The sequence below is a fragment of the Aquila chrysaetos genome, chromosome 17, assembly GCF_900496995.4.
Source record: "Aquila chrysaetos chrysaetos chromosome 17, bAquChr1.4, whole genome shotgun sequence".
NCBI lineage: Eukaryota > Metazoa > Chordata > Aves > Accipitriformes > Accipitridae > Aquila > Aquila chrysaetos.
This window is the reverse complement of record NC_044020.1, coordinates 11,889,673-11,906,809: the sequence shown is the minus strand read 5'-3', so window position 1 is coordinate 11,906,809 and position 17,137 is coordinate 11,889,673. Positions and strand designations below refer to the sequence as shown.

At 45.8% G+C, this 17,137-nt stretch overlaps 1 protein-coding gene across 1 annotated transcript in view; it reads right to left on the bottom strand.

Moving 5' to 3' along the window:
* The window catches only part of TMTC1 (transmembrane O-mannosyltransferase targeting cadherins 1), a 149,741-nt gene that overhangs the window by 6,801 nt on the left and 125,803 nt on the right, over positions 1-17,137 (bottom strand). The window contains exons 13-18 of the mRNA XM_030041302.1: positions 11,359-11,467; positions 6,103-6,205; positions 2,981-3,116; positions 2,040-2,184; positions 920-1,057; positions 414-536 (exon numbers count right to left, since the gene is read on the bottom strand). Coding sequence (XP_029897162.1) covers positions 414-536; positions 920-1,057; positions 2,040-2,184; positions 2,981-3,116; positions 6,103-6,205; positions 11,359-11,467 — 754 coding nt within the window. The remainder of the gene's footprint in view (positions 1-413; positions 537-919; positions 1,058-2,039; positions 2,185-2,980; positions 3,117-6,102; positions 6,206-11,358; positions 11,468-17,137) is intronic.

Here is a 17,137-nt window from a genome sequence, read left to right as displayed (position 1 = left end):
GTCTCTCAGCTGTTAGGTAATGAGGTGAGATATAACAATATGGTGGGCTCTCACAAGTCCCCAAGCTTCCAGCTGAGCCACCTGGAGTTGGCCGTTGCCAGCTAGAGGGGCTGGGGCTGGACGGACCACGGGTCTGGTCAATGAGAAAAGGCCTAGGCTCCTCCATAATCCCACCATGACTCTGTACTTAACCTCTCAGAGCAGGGAGCTGTACTTCCACACAGGAATGAGAAAAAAGTTGCAACTAAGTCTGGCAAAGTTAGCTGCCCCATAGCTTTAGCTGTACCACTGGTGAACTGCTGAGTTCCCAAGGCCAACAGCCAGGGTGCATGCACCAGGGAGTATGAGATGCAATGAGCTAACTCTTATCTTTTAACTGAGAAAACTATCCATAGGGCTTAGAGCAGTCATACCTCAAAAGCTTTGTCAAGGAGATTCTGTTCTCTTAGCTGGTTTCCTTTAGTGAAAAAGAGCTCTGATATGACTTTTGGATCCTTTGGTTTTAGCTGAAGAGCTTTCTCTATAGCTTCAAGTGCCTGTGAAAAAGCAAGAGGACATTGTGTTACTGTATTCTGTGCCTTTCCACTTCTCACACTCTCCTCACCACTAGGCCCTCCCAGCATAAGAGTCATCTTCCTCCCTCCCTTTGCCCCACACTGTCAACACATGTGGAAATGAGTTTTTTAGATGCCTGTGGCTGGTGGGCAGTGGGGCTGACAGCAACAGGAGCAGTAAATGGTAAGAAAACCACACTGCTTAGCTTCAGTCCCAGTACCTAGATAAACAAAAGGCTTTAGTGAAAAAATAAATCTATTGGATGTGCGCTAAGGCATGTGACATGTCTCTGGAGAGACAGAGTGTAAAATTCAACCTGAACTCTGTAAGTTCTCGAGACACGGGTACCCCGCAGCCACGCTACCTTGGCATAGTGCTCCTGCTTGCTGTAGATGGCTGACAGAAGGCGATAGCACTCCAGACACTCCACATCCTCGTTGAGTATATGGTTTGTCATCTTTTCAGCTTCCTTCGTCCGCCCCATCATTGCTAAAACCTGAGCCTATGGAGCCACATGATAAAGACTTATGATCTTAAAAAGCTCAGCCCTTCTTAATACACGATGCTGCAGGCAGCAGCTGGTGCTGGGCTCCTGCTTCTCCTGCTGGTGGTGTTAAGAGGCACCTCAAGGAAAGGTGGAAGGACTGACCCTTCCTAGCAAGTAAGGGGCAGGTCAGATTTTCTCTATGCCAAGTTGTCATGGTTTAACCCCAGCCAGCAACTAAGCACTATGCAGCTGCTCACTCACTTTGCCCCCTCCTCAGTGGGATGGGGGAAAGAATCGGAAAAAGAAGGTAAAACTTGTGGGTTGAGATAAGAACAGTTTAATAGAACAGAAAGGAAGAAACTAATAACGATAATAATAACAATAATAAAATGACAATAATAATAAAAGGATTGCAATATACAAGTGATGTACAATGCAATTGCTCACCACTCGCTGACCGATGCCCAGTTAGTTCCTGAGCAGCGATCCCTGCCCCAGCCAACTCCCCCCAGTTTATATACTGGGCATGACATCATATGGTATGGAATACCCCTTTGGCCAGTTTGGGTCAGCTGCCCTGGCTTTGTCCCCTCCCAACTTCTTGTGCCCCTCCAGCCTTCTTGCTGGCTGGGCATGAGAAGCTGAAAAATTCTTGACTTAGTCTAAACACGGCTTAGTAACAACTGAAAACACCAGTGTGTTATCAACATTCTTCTACTAAATAAACACAGCACTATACCAGCTACTACAAAGAAAATTAACTCTATCCCAGCTAAAACCAGGACACAAGTTCTGCTCAGCTGGAAAGGCAGTGGCTGAGACATGGGTCTGAAGTTGGGACGGGTGACCAGGAAACAAGAAAGACAGGAGAGGCGGTCGCTGGATGGCCGGCATGGAGGTGGAACCAAGCTCTGAGCCTTGGGCAACATTCACACTAACACAGCCATGCTGCTCCACTTTTGTGGCCCTGCCCTGGCCAAGCTCGCCCCACACTCACCAGCGCCAGTCGGATCTCTTTGTTTGAAGGCTGCAGTGATGCCGCTTCTCTGTAAACCTGCAACGCTTCTTCATACCGCCCCGTGTTGTAATACAGAGCCCCCAGCGGGGACAGGATTTCACCCTTCCGGGATACCTTCAGTGCCCTGGAATTTGGGAAAAAGAGATGCTTTCAGGTGGTGGGAGGATCAAAGCAGAAAAGCAAAGCGTGGCTTGTGCTGGGATGGAGCAGCGAAGCTCCGCACCCTGCATGGCATGCTCATCCCACCCTGGGGAGCACAGATTTAAAGTCCCAGGGAGGGATGAGCACGCCCACAGCAGCAATCCCTCTGGCTACCTGAGAAGGGGAGAGGGCCACCTCCAAAGTGCATGCGAGCACGCAGCAGAGGTGGGGATGGCTGACGGTGGCAGAGCCCAGGGAGCATAAACACAAATCAGGATGCCAAAAAGGAGGCAAAAAAACCCCACACCAGTCCACCCTGCTGCATACTGGGAGTCAGAGTCTGCCTGCTGGCACATGGCTGGGAAGGGTCGGGGTTCCTGATGGTGCCGAGGTTTTGGTGCTGGGCTGTGCAGCAGTTATGGCTGTTACTGGTGCAGCACCCACAGACCGGCTTTGAGCAGGGTGGGAGTCGTGCTAACAACCTGCTGACACCACCAAGAAACCTCTGACTTTGTTGTTAAGAGCATCCCCCAGCCAAAAGCAGCAGTGTGTCTATCCTGGGGGCTTCGGAACAGTCCAGGGAAGTCAACACTGCCTGAGTCTGTGCTGCCTGTCCAAGCACTCCTGAAAAATAGCCAAATAAGCAAAGGTAAACCCAATTTCAAAAAGATGGAGAAGGAAGGGGAGGAAACCCAAACATGCACTGACAGATACACATATCAGAGACAGGCCATACACAGGGAGGAGGGAAGCCTCTGTCTCCCATCTCAAATTCTTACCGCTTGTACCACACTTCGGCCTCTTTGTTCTGCCCCAGGGAGCGGTGAAGCCTGCCCAGGTTCACCATGGCCACGTGGTGAGCGGGGCTCAGGTGGATGGCCTGCCTGTAGTGGGACACGGCTCGCTCGGGAGCCCCTGGAGAGGAGAACGACTGTTAAACCGGTGCCTCAGAAAAATCCTGTTGTGAACTCAGCACGCAGTAATGCTCTGGGTTTTCTTTCAGCTATTGCTCTGTGCGTGGGAGCCATTTTGAGAAAGAAATTCTGCCTCAGCCTTTCGAGGGATTAAGTGTAAGGAAAAATGCTGTCCAAATCAAGGTTTAGGCTCCCATATTCAGAGATGATCCTGACAAATAGATTTTCTAGGGGTGGGTTTTTGCAAGTCGAGGGTACAGTCACCAGAAGAAGACTCCTGACTGAAAGCACCCTCCCATCATGCTGTGGGAGGATGCACCCCCCCCATGCTAAGGACAGAGCCCACCCCAGAGAGGGGGCTGGGGCGCGTGTCCCACCTCCTGGGAGAGCATCCTTCCACCCTGGCCCACTGGAGAGATGGGCAATGGAGACACAAGCCACCCAGTATTCACCATAACCCCACCAGAGCTGCAAATAGTTTTCGGCTCTTTCCAAAACAGAGACTATTCCCTCCCTCTCTGGTGCGCTGGCCCTGCTCAGCCTCTGCATTGCTCAACAGGACTGGGAGTAGCTGCCAGTGACCAGCTGATTCCCACCTCGGGGCAAGAAATCCCAGACCAGAAGTGTCCAGGTGCCTATCTTGGAGCACGCAGGCACCATCTCTGTGTTGCAGAGGAGCCATTGGGTGGCACTGCTTCGCTGTGCGAAAATGTCTACCGGTGCAAGGTCCCGCAGTCCATGACATCACCGAGCACCACAACAAAATACAACACCGTGCAAAAACAAAAGTGCCAGACCACTAGCCTAAATCGTGTATTTTTCTTTATCTAAATAATGGCTTTCCTCCAGAAGGATCGTGCAGTGCTCTCCTCAGGCAGGGCCTGCTGACTACCCGTTCCAGCATTTCAGCAATGCAAATATCGTATTTTTAACCTCAGTGCTCGTTTAACTGGTTTGCACACTCTAGACCAGGTAATCTCCTGATGAAAACCGATATTCACAGGGCTTTGTCCACCAACAAAGCTTTTGAGTATTGGCATTTTTTAAGCCAAATCACTTCACAAAGTATTTCATTCCATTTCTAGCTGGAAAGCAGAACTTGAAAACAGCCTGCGTGTGTTGGGGCACTGAACATATGCTGCCGTGGGAATTTTATTTTCATAGCTTTTCAGATCTAGTTTGGCTTTCCTGAGACTATCTATGCAACATAAAAGTAACATTGACACTTCCTGGCATCTCCTTTACAGGAGAGAGGAATGACATCTGTAGGGAGATTTAGAAGCACTTAAGATTCATCCAAGGCCAACGACATATCATTCAGGGTAGGACTTTTTCAAAACATCCAGCAGCAGCCTCGATCTTCTCCCACCACTGAGCAGGCAGATGTTTTTGAAAATCCTATCTACAAAACATCCCGGGAAGCAGCTGGCCATGCACGTCCGTCCATAAGTCAGCCAGTGCCTCCCCTGCTCAACACACAGGGGTAATGTGCATCGTTAAGGGAGACACATCGAGTGTGTGTGACCACTGCAGAGCTGTCTAGAGTTATGGCTCCCCAGAGCTGACACTTGCTGGAGGCTTGTTGCACAAATCCCTGCAAGTTAATCGGCGTGGCGCTTCACAGCATCTCCCTGTGCCCGCCAGGGAAGAGTGCAGCCTGTGACGGACTCACTGCCAGCCGCTTCCTTCACGCCTTGCCGTGTCTCCAGGAGGGTTATTTACACATCATGCCCGAAGTATCAAAAGTCAGTGGTTTTTTTCCTGTTGTTTGTGTGTAGGGAAGTGTAGGAGTAAACCCGGAAAAGTTAGTTTTGACTTTGGCAGAACACGTAAATGCAAAAAATAGAAAGTGCACTGCACTGCGTTTGAACCACAATTTTTGGCAGGAATAGGGCAGTTTATCTGGGTTGGGAAGCAAAGATGAGTACAAAATCAGAGTGAAATTACCGAAGAATTTTTATTATTTGCAAGGTTGAATTTTGCCAGGGCACAAATTCAGAACCTCAACCTCTGTCGCTAATGCCATGCTGCCTTTATTTGATTATGAATACTCTTTTTGGTTTCGTATTTATTTCACACTGGTACTACAGGAGAGCAATGGCTGAGCATCTGCTCAGGGGCAGGACAGCCAGCTGCAGCCTGACGGACACCATCACCCTTTCTTCCCAAGCACCACTGGAGCCAGGGACAGCGTGAAAGGGGCAGATGGGTAGCAACCACACACTTTAAGCCTACAATATTTCATCACTGAGTGTCAGCTCTGTTCTGGAGGGACCAGGGTGAGACAGTAGTTTGGTTTCCACTAGTCATCTGTCAAATTTGGCCTTGCTTATAAAGCTGTCAATAAAAGGCAGCAATTACAGCGGCTTTTTTGTTGTTGTTGTTATGTGGATGCCAGGAAGTACCCGAGTCCAGGGAAGTTGGATGGGAGCTAGGAGTCCAGAAAAAAAAGGCTTTGGATGTCATTATGGAGCTCCTGAGAAATCAATTCACCCCACAGTATCTTAGGTTTTGTTTTCACAGATGATTGTGGTTTAAAAACCATGTTTGTTTTTATAGCGGTGGCACTCAACCTTTACAAAGAGCTGCTTTGTCACCAAGTAGAGCTGCAAGTGCTCCAAAGACCCTAACGATCCACTTATGTGCCTGGGATTTGGTTTGATGTAGCCATGCTTTCCTGGAGAAACTGCAGTATTGTCAGGGTGCTGCCCAGCTCAAATTGAATAGGACAACTGCCTGTGCGAAGATGGTGAGAAACACTGAAGGAAATAGCCGGGCTGAATGCCATTGCTGCACAGTGCCTGCATTGATTACAAATTTCAGTACGCTGTGCCATCTCAGCAGCACAGGGACGTTTATTTCCAAGCTACAGTGGAGGCACATCTATTGCCTTCGAAGCTTTTGACACCCTTTTAAATGTGTACTGCTGAATAAAAATCAAAGCAAGTAAGGCAGAGGGGGAAAATCCCTTGCTCCTTCTCACTTACCGGTATCAACCAAGAAAACACCGTAGTTGTTATGCAGATCGGAGCTCTCTGGACAATTCTCTATGCCAGCCTTATAGACTTCCTCTGCTTCCTTAAGCCGTTCCTTAAAAGAGGAGATTTCTCAGCCGTGGCAGAAAGGGTGTCAGCACCATTTGCCGCATACCTGCATTTTGTGACAACTCCCTCGCTGCATGGTGAGCTCAGCCCACCCCGCCTTCTAGGAGGCCAAAATTTTACCCCATGGCATGGATGCGATATAGCTGCTGTCTGGTACACCAGAGCAATTCAGACAGCTTTCCCCCATACATGTGCAATTGGAGCTACCTGTGAAACAAAAATAACAGCTGGAAAAGGTGGCTCCTGTGCAACGTCAGCAAGCACCCAGCTGGGAAACACAGCAGCAGGGGTCATGTTGGTTCTGTTGAGAAATATCTGTCATCTGGGAGCTGATATGTTTTAATTTCTTTAATGAGCATCCCGATGGCTAACTTTTCCCCTCTGGAGCTCTGCTGCTTGTTCCCTAAGCAGCAGGGAAAATACAAGGAATGAAAGCTTGGCGTGTGTGACAGCTGGCGGACGGGGAGCTCGTGCAGGGGGATGACGAAAGCTGGAGGAGGATGGGGGGCAATGAAAAAGTGGGGAAAATCTGACAGATTCAGATTAAAACCAGGCATTGTCAATGCATGAGATGTAGCTCACTGGGATTGACAGGACGTGCCACCGCGCTAATTCCCAGATACAGTGAGCCCTTACATTTTGCATAGATTTCACGGAGGTTTGCTGGTGCTGAGCATTTCTGGAAAATACAGATCTTTTCTCTGGGAACACCCTGCCTACAGAAAGTATCCCACTGGCTGGGCTCCATCTGGCCTGAGCTACAGGCAGCCCGGTCCTGAAATGAAAATAAGGTGTCTCGTTTGGATCAAATAGCAACTTAATAAGGTTTCCATTTCCTTCCAGCGCCAGTGCGTGCCCACTGCCTGCATGCTTGCTAGCATGGGTTATCATGGTCTTCCTCTCTCCCCTAACCTCACAACTTTGCTGTGGGGTGTATTTATGGAAGGAGGCCGTGAACAGCAGAGACAAGCACGGTGCAGAAAAGTGTCAGGCAAGCCTACAGCACCAAAGACTCTTTTTTCAATTCTTCCCTTTCCGTGGAGTGGCACAGCCCTACAGCAACAAACTCCACAGCCTCCTGACCATGCTCCCAAGTGAAATCAGCCATGCAGGTCTCCACCAAGGAGCCACCAAGGCAGACCTCCTGCTTGGGAGCTGAATCCACGCTGAAATAAGAGGATGGTCCGTTCCCAGTTATGGACTCTCCTCTCCTCAAGTCCTGCAAACCCCAGAGCCTCCGGGGCTTTCTCTGGATTTAAAGGGTGTACCTGACAGCAGCTTTTGCTCTGTAGCTGCTTAAATGTGTGGACTCCTTTCTCACCTCCTATTTCAGAACTGGAGAGCTGGAATTAATCGCATTGGAAGAGTATGACTTGATGAAAGCACACAGTTTGCCATGGTTAAGTGCTTTCACATTTACATGATAAAGGTCAGCCAGCAGAAAAGATAGTGTGTGATAAAACACAGAAACACATTTTTAAGAAGTGCTTAAGTTTAGACATTTTGGATATATTTATGTGAATTTGACATCATTATCCTGCGGGGTCAGGAAAAGTGTAGCGATCGTCAGAATTGACTAAAATGAAGAGCAATTTTTTGAGAAAGCATCTGTGTCACTAAGACGCTGACAACCATATTTTCAAAGCTTTCTGTATTAGTTTATTTTCCTCTGATTTTAATTTTCAGCCAAGGAATGTGGCTTTGTGTGCATGTATGTCAGTTTTCTTCATTTTATTTACTGATCATAAACCCAGTCTTTAAAGCATGGAAGGGCAGTGTTAAACTGGATTAGCAGTGTCCCACATAAAAACATTCACACTCACCAATATTGAGCACTTAGCATTTTTATCATGGTTGTATTGCTTTTTTGGCACCTAACATCCTGACCCTGCATGCCTCAGGCTCAGCGCAGAGCCTGGGATGATTTTGCTAACAAAGTGTTTGCATTAAGCCCAGTCAGAAACTGGGAAGGGTGGGACCAGCTTTTTGTGCCAGAGCTTTCTCCCTCACAGCCTCTCCTCTTCTTGGGAGAAATACTCTAAGTTCATCAAGGCTTGATTCTCATTAACACTTAATAATGCCACTCCCAGACCTTCATGAAACATTAATCAACCTCACAAAATTCAGAAGATTGGCTTAAAAAATGTATGAGATTTTTATGATATTAAAAAAATTATGCATGTGAGGATCTCTCGGCTGAACTCCAGGGTTTTTCAGTCTGGTTATGCCTGTGTAGGCTCTCCTCTGCAGCTAAGTGCGTTAAAAAGTTTCTTTTTCTTAGTGTAGGCTGATATTATTACACACACACACACACACAGAGAAATCACTTGAATCCAGAAACTAGGGCCTGAAAAGAGCTATTAAGTAGCACGAGATGGCTGATGAAACTGCAAGAGCTGGGAAGAAGATGCTGTTCAAGTGCATCAGAATAAATCCTGGGGAAGCCGTGTCACAGGAGTGTTGTGAAAACAGTGAACAAAATGTTTGATTTCTGGTATCAGCACCACTGCAGTGATCATGGAAAACAAGGAAAACAACAATACATTGTGACCGAGTTACGATACTGAGCAGAAAGAGCAGTAAGAAGGGCAAGCATTTATAAAAGGCACAGATAAGCCAAACTGTTTTATACAATGTGGCAGTGTTTTTTTCCATGTCGGCTCTGGCTTCAGAATCAACTATCAAGGAGAGAAAAAGGCAATTACATCAAGTTACAGGCTAATTCCCTGGCACATGAGACACTCCTCTTAGGAGCATTTTTTACAGCTGTAGAAAGAAAGACCCATAAGCCCTATTTCAGATTCATCGCCTTTAAGATAGGGGGGAACACGTTGTGTGGGACCAACCAAGGCAATCCGGCACCATTTCACTGAGCCACGTCCACCCATTTCCCTCTTCTTAGCCTTAGTGCAAAGCTGGAGGAGTGGCAGGTTGTCACGGGCATGGTCACCTCATGCGAGTTATTTTAATGTGCCACTTATAGCACTTCAGCCCCTTTCTATCACATCCCTTCGAGAGGGAATCAGTTTGTGCTCCCTTCCCCAAAGTTCCATAGCGATGCTGCCAATGTAGCCTACCACATACTGCCTAGCATCAGATACCCCTATAGCTGTGAGACAGACTCTGGGCCACAAGTAGACAGAAAAACAGGTTTGTAACATTTAGCCATTTTGGACACTATTGCTTGGACAAAGAGGAAAACCCCAAACTGAAAAATGGGGTCCTGTCATCATCCTTTGGTGTGAAAATGCCAAAACTTCTGCCTGTACCCCTCCAGGAAGCACACAGCACTAGGGTGTGATTCTGCAGCCCACAGCCACAGGCAGCAGCTCCTATTTGTAGGACAGCCCCTACTGCAGTCACTAGGATGGGTGTGCAAGGCAGGAGCTGCACAATCAGGTAGTCGGTCTGCTGTGGCTGAACATGAGAAGGTGTTAAAAGCCTCCAGGAAATCGCTATTTTCCGAGGAAATTGTACTATCTTTTTTCCCTACCACTTACTCAATTCACAAGATGAACAATCTATACGTAAGAGTAGATGAATTATTGCTGGACTTACTAATGGCATTTGCTTTGGGCAGAAGGCCTCGGGACTCTATAATGGTTTTATTGCTCTGTTGACCTTACAATTGATCGTTCTAATTAATAATCTCAATTAATATTAAAACCAGGTATTACTGTAGAGGACTCATTTCCTACACTTACAGGAGACCCTTCATTGACAGGCTTATTCAAAACACAGTTCCCATTCAATGAGGCTCTTCCTTCAATTTATACACTATATTTCTAGGTCCCTGCAGCTGATATTGATAATATTCAAATATTTGAAAGTCACTTAAAAGGGAGAATAAAATAGCACATCTTTCAGTGATCCACATATATCATAGGTGAGTTTTGCAGAGTGCCTACATCATTAAAGAAGCCTAAACCAGAACAAGACCTCTGCTTGTAGTTTTGCTGACATTTACCCACTTCCCTTACAAAGAGATTTCACTAACCAGCTTAATGGAAAACAGTGAAAGATGACACTCTTTTCCTTTGTCTGTATTTGCATTTGGCAACGTTTTAAGAAAGCTTTAGCTATGGAACAGTTAGATTTGAACCTTGGGGGAGAAAAAAACCATCAGTTTTCAAAAGGTTTGCAGAGGTGTGCTGGAGCTGTATAGTTACAAGGACCTCTTCACCCACCCCCACAGCCCCATACTGGGGCCACTGGTTGTGGCCGCAGCCCATGGGAGCAACGCCCAAAGCACAGCATCCCTCATCTGCTGCTACAGGCGTGGAGAAAAGCAGGGCTTGGTGGTCTCGACGTGGGCACCCACGCTTCGTGGCTTCTTCTGAACTCAAGCTTTTTGTGCCTCAATTTCCCTTTTCCTCCGCAGGGACAATATTTCACCTCACAGGGACCTTGTAGAAATAAACTACCTAACTACAGAGAGTAGGGAGAGCCCTGAGTAATGAGCATGGGGAACAAGCCTGAGAGGAAATGAGTAATCCTGCCTCCAGAGTGCAGCCTGGGCCATGCGCAGTAAATAAGGCCTGGGGGCACATATTGAACAATGAGGCTAAATAAAATATTGAACAGCTGCTCATTAAGAGCAATATAAAGCTAGCAAGCCTTCCCAGCCCCTCTATGTGATCATCTACCACGGTAATTAAGGGCCGTATTCCAACGTGTGCATGCAAGGGGCAGAATTCGGGCTGCAGAGGCCACCTGGTTTCTGACATTTCCTAGCTCTGGAGTGATTTATTATGAAATCTTAAGGTGTAGGCATGTGTGTCTGAGGGGGAAGCGCTTGCCTATTCTGCTGTCACAACATTCAAGGTGCAACGGATTAAGACTTCGCCATAGACGTGGGGAGCTGCAGAGAGGGTATTTACTCACAACTTCAACAGTGATTTAATTCAGAGCCACATCATGTGGGTGTAATTACTCACTGCAAATGAGTTGCCTCCCATCTTGAAAAAGTCATCTCTAAAGCAGCCCAAGAGCTCTCTGCAGACAGCCGCAGACCCACGCCTGCCACCGCATGTGTGCAAGGCGAGGGTGCTCCACTGGGACACACAGGAGGTGATGTGGCTGCGGCAGCAGTGCATGCACACATGCAGAAGGCACGGGAGTTCAAGTGATGCCCATTACCTGTTCAGCTAGCAGCGAGGCCAGGCTTGAGTAAGCATCTGCGAACTCTGGGCCATACTTAATGGAGTCCCGCAGTAAGATTACAGCTTCCTCCTTCTTCCCTTGGGACCTGCAGCACAGGGAAGGAGGGAAAAAAAGAAAGAAACATTCTTGTATGCACATGTTTAGGTCACCCCACTGATTAACTACTTTAAAGAGATGTGAAAGTTCCCAACTTGACCTTTTCAACAAAGACTAAATGATTCACTCGTGCTTCTTCTCCACAGTGTGCATACCTGCATCTCTTTGGCCCATCGCTGTTTCCATATGCTATTCTCAGGGGTTGGGAGGACATCGGCTTTAATGAATCTGCTGTTTGGTCTGCTATTCTGGTGACTGTCATACTGAGCACTATGCAATGATCCCAGTGAAGACGAAACACCCCCAAAACAGTATTCCTCAACTCCACAGAGTTGAGTAAAAAGAGAAGAGTAAAAAGTATTTTATTTTGGCTATCAGGCAAGCAGTACAGGCCACATGCTCTGTCTGTTGAGTCATAACCACTAGATCTTGTAAAATTCTCCAGGCCTACTGTACATCTCCTCTCAATATTTCTCTTTATGGCAAATACATCAAATTCTGCCCCATTCATCCCATCAGAAATTAAGGATACATGAAGGACAAGATAGCAAAAGTGTCCCCAGGCATGAAGTACTGCACAAGACCCTCCCAGCAATGTCCTTGGGAAGGCACATGCCCTATAGAAAGGGATGCTGTCAGGGTAACACCGCGTTTGCAATCAGCTTCTGGAGGTCTGGCCCCAGTCATGTCACTGAGGCACTGACTGAGCTGGCAAGAGGACATTTGCTCTCACCAGCCCTGCTCTCACATCAGTAGGTTGGAGACACCAAAACATTTGCATTTCCTTAAAAAAATTCCCGCAAACTCTTTGCACGTTCCTAGACAGCCAGTGTTGTTATAGATCCACTTATGACTTAGTTAAATTAATACTTTGAAATTAAAATATCACTAAGTTAAATCTGCCTGGGATCTCTAAATAATTCCTTAGCAAGTGGATCATTAGGCTAGAGGAGTCTGTTCTTCAGATCCTAAGGATTATGAGATAGGTAGCTGAGAGATGGCTATGCTGATGAGCTAGGCTTTTTCCAGTGTTGCTCTGCATTTACTGCCATGGAAAACGGAAAAGGTTTCTTGAACAAAAATCTAAGGATGTTTATTTATTTGAGCTACAACTTCTCCAGTATCGCTCTGTATTTCTTTCCTTGGAAAAATGAGAAGGTTTCCTGAACAAACATCTAAGGATGTTTAGCTGGACTGGAACAACATTTTCCTTGTGTTGGGTGTACAAAGAATATGAATAGCAGGGCTTACAAAAAGAAACAAAGGGCTCTGGGACACAGAAAATATGTGAACACCTTGCTGCTTTGGCCTTAGATTTCATCTGAGTGACATGGTCGAGTAACCAGATCTTGTTTATAAGGTGCAAATTTCAGCTGATAATATATGTGGCTTTGCAGACTTTTTCCCTTTCTAGTTGTGTAACTGGAAGAGTATTTTGCCTGTGCATTAAGCTAAGTAAAACCAGTTGTGCTAGTCTTTTTCTTCTTCCAGTGGTGTTCCATATAAATCACACGAATGAAGCAAAAACAAATAAAGAACCACTTTTCTCCTGAACTAATTAAAGACTAGCTAGCTTGTCAATTTATAAAACTTTTGGATCCCTTGGCTGGAGTTTCATGACACACTTTTATAAATCAAAAACAGATGACTGCTTTATAAAGGTATTGATGTTTGGCAAAAAAATGTAGGAAATGCCAGCTACAGAAATAAAAGGATTAAGTGATCCACTCAGCAGCAGTAAAAGTTCCCATTAACCACAAGCATGCACTCTGAACATGGAGCAACCCTCTTAATTACCCTGTTTTATAAAATGGCCTTTTTTTTCCCCGTTTGATCCAAGAACAATGTTTGTCTCCTGAAAGTGGGGCTAGAGAGGGAAAGATTATGGCATCTTTTTATGTGACAGACTGAATTATATTAAAAAAAGCAGATCCAGTAGTTTCTCAGAGGACTCAGGCCTGCAAGATACCAAGTGCTCTGGCCAAGCACTTAAACGCGTACTTGATTTTTATGTATGCAAGTTGAAAATTAATTACTGACTGAAGTGCTTTCCTGGATCAAGGCCAATGCTTTGCAGGATCGTGGCCGTCGCTTATATCAGTCTCATGCAATTTGGGAGAGTGCAGAGCATTGGAAGAACAGTCCGATACACTAATTTACTGTAAACTGGGGATCTGGAGCAGGAAAAGCTAGGTAATGTATACTTTTGCTATGACAGAGAGAGGAACAAATTCAACTGACATGAGGAGTCTATGATCATTTAATCCAATTTTTCCCCAAATTACCTTGCCTTACAATGCCTCTCCTGACTCCCTCTTCCACTCGAGTCCCCATCCTCCCCTCTACAACCAGCATGTCTGAGCCGAGAGCAAGGAATAGCTCTTTCCACCAGGAGCATCTCTTCCATGTTTTTGCAAGTGCCCTGCAGTTCAAGAAGCATCAGCTTAAACCATCCTGCAGAAGTCTGGTGATGCACGGGGCTGTGTGTGGGCTGTTAGCACTGGAGCAAATTTCATTTGCAACAGAAAAAGTAACCTAGGAATTACTGTTCTAGAGGACTTTTTAACTTTCAAGATTTGTTTTATTTTGTGAAGTTAGTTTGACTGCATTAAAGCCAGAAACACAGAACTCAAACAAGGGCTCCACAACTGTTCTGAACATCTCATCTTGGTTTCACACCATAATCCAAGGGGAGCTTGCACTGTCTAACTCCAACTGTATGAAAGGAAGCCTCTAAGCCTGCTCAACTCCCTAGTTTAAAACTGATTCAGATAATTTAGATGCATTCCTTCGCCATTCGTCTATACCATGTGGATGACACCAAAGTGGGGGAGTGGGCAATATTCTGCACATCAGGGATGCTTTTCAGAGGGACCAGGTCTAATGGGAACCTCAGGAAGTTCAACAAAAGTCCTGCAAGTCCTGCACCTGGAGCGGGATAACCCTGTGCACAAGCACAGTTTGGGGGACGACTGGGGTCCTGGTGGACAACAAATTGATCATGGGCCAGCAATGTACCCTACATGGCAAAGGCAGCCAACAGTGGGTCTAGGGAAGTGATCCCTCCACCTTATATGATACTTGTGAGACCACATCTGGAGCAATGTCTGTCCAGAGTTGGGCTCCCGAGTGCAAGAAAGGCATGGACTTACTGGAGGAAGCCCAACAGACGGCTACTCAAGAAGGTCAGGGCTAGAGTACCTGTTGCATCGAGGAGAAGCTGAGCGAGCCATGTCTGCGCAGCCCGGAGAAGAGAAGGCTCAGGGGTGGCTTCAGTGCTGCTTGCAACTAACAGGTCAGATGATACACAGAAGCCAGAGCCAAACTCTTCTCAGAGGTGCACGGTGACAGGACAAGAGGCAACAGATGCAAGTAGGAACATGGGAAATTCTGATTAGACGTACAGAGAAATATTTTTCACCATGAAGGCGGTCAAACACTCAAACAGGTTGCATGGAGAGATTGTGGCATCTCTGTCCTTGGAGGTGTTGAAGATTCAGCTGGACACAGCCCTGAGCAACCTGATCCAATTAGACTTGCTCTGAGTAGTGGGCTTGACCAAATCATCTCCAGAGGTCCATTCCAACCTAAGTTATTTTCTGAATCTACTGTAAATTTGACACTGCCAGAGTTTGGTTGATTTGGTTTTTTTTCCCCACAAACAGGCTACAACATGTGATACTGACAGATAACGACAGCACTTCATGTAACACAAGAGTATCCTAACCAGAGACCATCCAGAAAGCCAGATGCAGTATCCCTGAATATTATCACCCAGTTTGCTTCTTTGAACGGAAGGGAGGAATGTTTCACTCTCTAAAAGATCTTAAATCTCCATACACGTAATATCTATCTGATGTTTTTCAGCATCTTCAGACACGTCACACAAGCCTGTGTCAGCATATTCACATACATACATATCCAGAAGCCTGTATCAGAGAGGACAGATAGTCCTCCTTCCTCTGAATAGATGGGTTTGCTAAACTTGGGACTAAATCATGGCAACAAACACACAGAACACATTGTGTGTTACTCTACATTCAGAAGAGAATCAGTCCTTTGAATAAACTCAAGATTTCATTGCGCAGTGTTTCTAGGCATTTCGCTTCCCCCCCGAAAATGAAGCCATAACACTCTCAAAGCACGTAAGAGTTATGAGCCTTTTCTTCATAAGAAACAGTGTACTGAATATTGGAGTGCTTTAGGTATGGATAGATACAGTACCGCAAATAAGAGGTTCTCTCCCATTCTTCCTGCAATAGAAAGCCAAGATAAATATTTACTTCAAATGTTCATAATATTTTATTTCTTGTGTCTTTACAGGATATCCCACAGGCTATAAATTTGTGAGGTATTCTGAAGGATATTTATCTCAGTTTTTTCAACCAGTATCTCAACAAAACTGAACCTATATAGAGAACTTAAATATTTGTATAATGGAAAACTTCAAACCAAAACACAAGAAAGCAGCATCAGGCTGCTCTGTGTCACTGGTCACGGACCACAAAAGCAGAGAAAGAGATTTCTCACTTTTAGGTAGGCCATTTTTGGGTCTATTTTAACTAAGATATCTGTTGGCATTGTTTAATTATCTACTCTCCAATATTTATATTAGGCAAGAAAATGATGACATACAACTTTATTTTAGGATATGTAAACAAAACCAGAGGCTTATTCAGCCATTACCCTGCAATGCTTCCTGAGAACATTCATCTTCTGGCACATAGCTGTCTTCATTATGTGCAAACAGAAAATGGAAACATCCTTTTTCATCTAGGACTTCCGCAGGAAAAAAAACTTAAAAATTCCACCCTGTGGTCCTCAAACCAGACTTTTACTCAAGCTTAAATCACAAGCAATAGATGCGTAAATAGAGAGCTTATTTACAGGGAATAACAAGAGGCAGATTCCCACATGGGAATAGCAAACCCATCCTTCCAAAATCCTGGAGTTCCCCTTTCTCAGCACTCCAGAGGAGGTGAAATCTAATATCCGCCATCAGATTTCTATGCTATGAGCAGGGGTGGGTAAAAGGAACTCAGCAGAATTCAACTGGGAATTCCCCATGCCAGACGGTTTCATTACGTGTCCCAGTACAAGTAGCGCTGTTACTGGACGTGCCTTAAGTGTTGCAGATCCGGCTCTTCCTGATCTGCACCATGCACTAAAGCCTCTGCAAAGAGGACAGAAAATGCTTTTATGGCTTGACCATTTATCGTCTCTCTGCCATATGTTTAAAAATCAAAACACTCTCCGTAATGTCTCATAGCACAGCCAGAAAGTAATATCTGCCTGTAATACTCTGCAGATTTTCATTTATTACCTATATTAGAGTAGCATTTAGTGTCTGCAGAATACTGGTTGCCCTATATATATATATATGAAAGGATAATTTGGAGAGCCAGGTAGAAAACATAAATAAAGACAAAGCTGTAGGAAAGGGGAGCTTGAAATCTCTGCCTCGTTCCTGTCTGGTCATCTCACAAGTCACCTCGTGCTCCAGCATGGCTGATGATCCCTGCTAAGTTGATGGATGATCCAGGAAAGGTCCTGGCAAAGGGGTTTGGGCTAGTGTTTTAGGAGAGACATTCATATAGGATCTGCCTGCACACCATCTGCTTTACGTATGTGCTAATCCCTCCACCATGAACTCTACCTA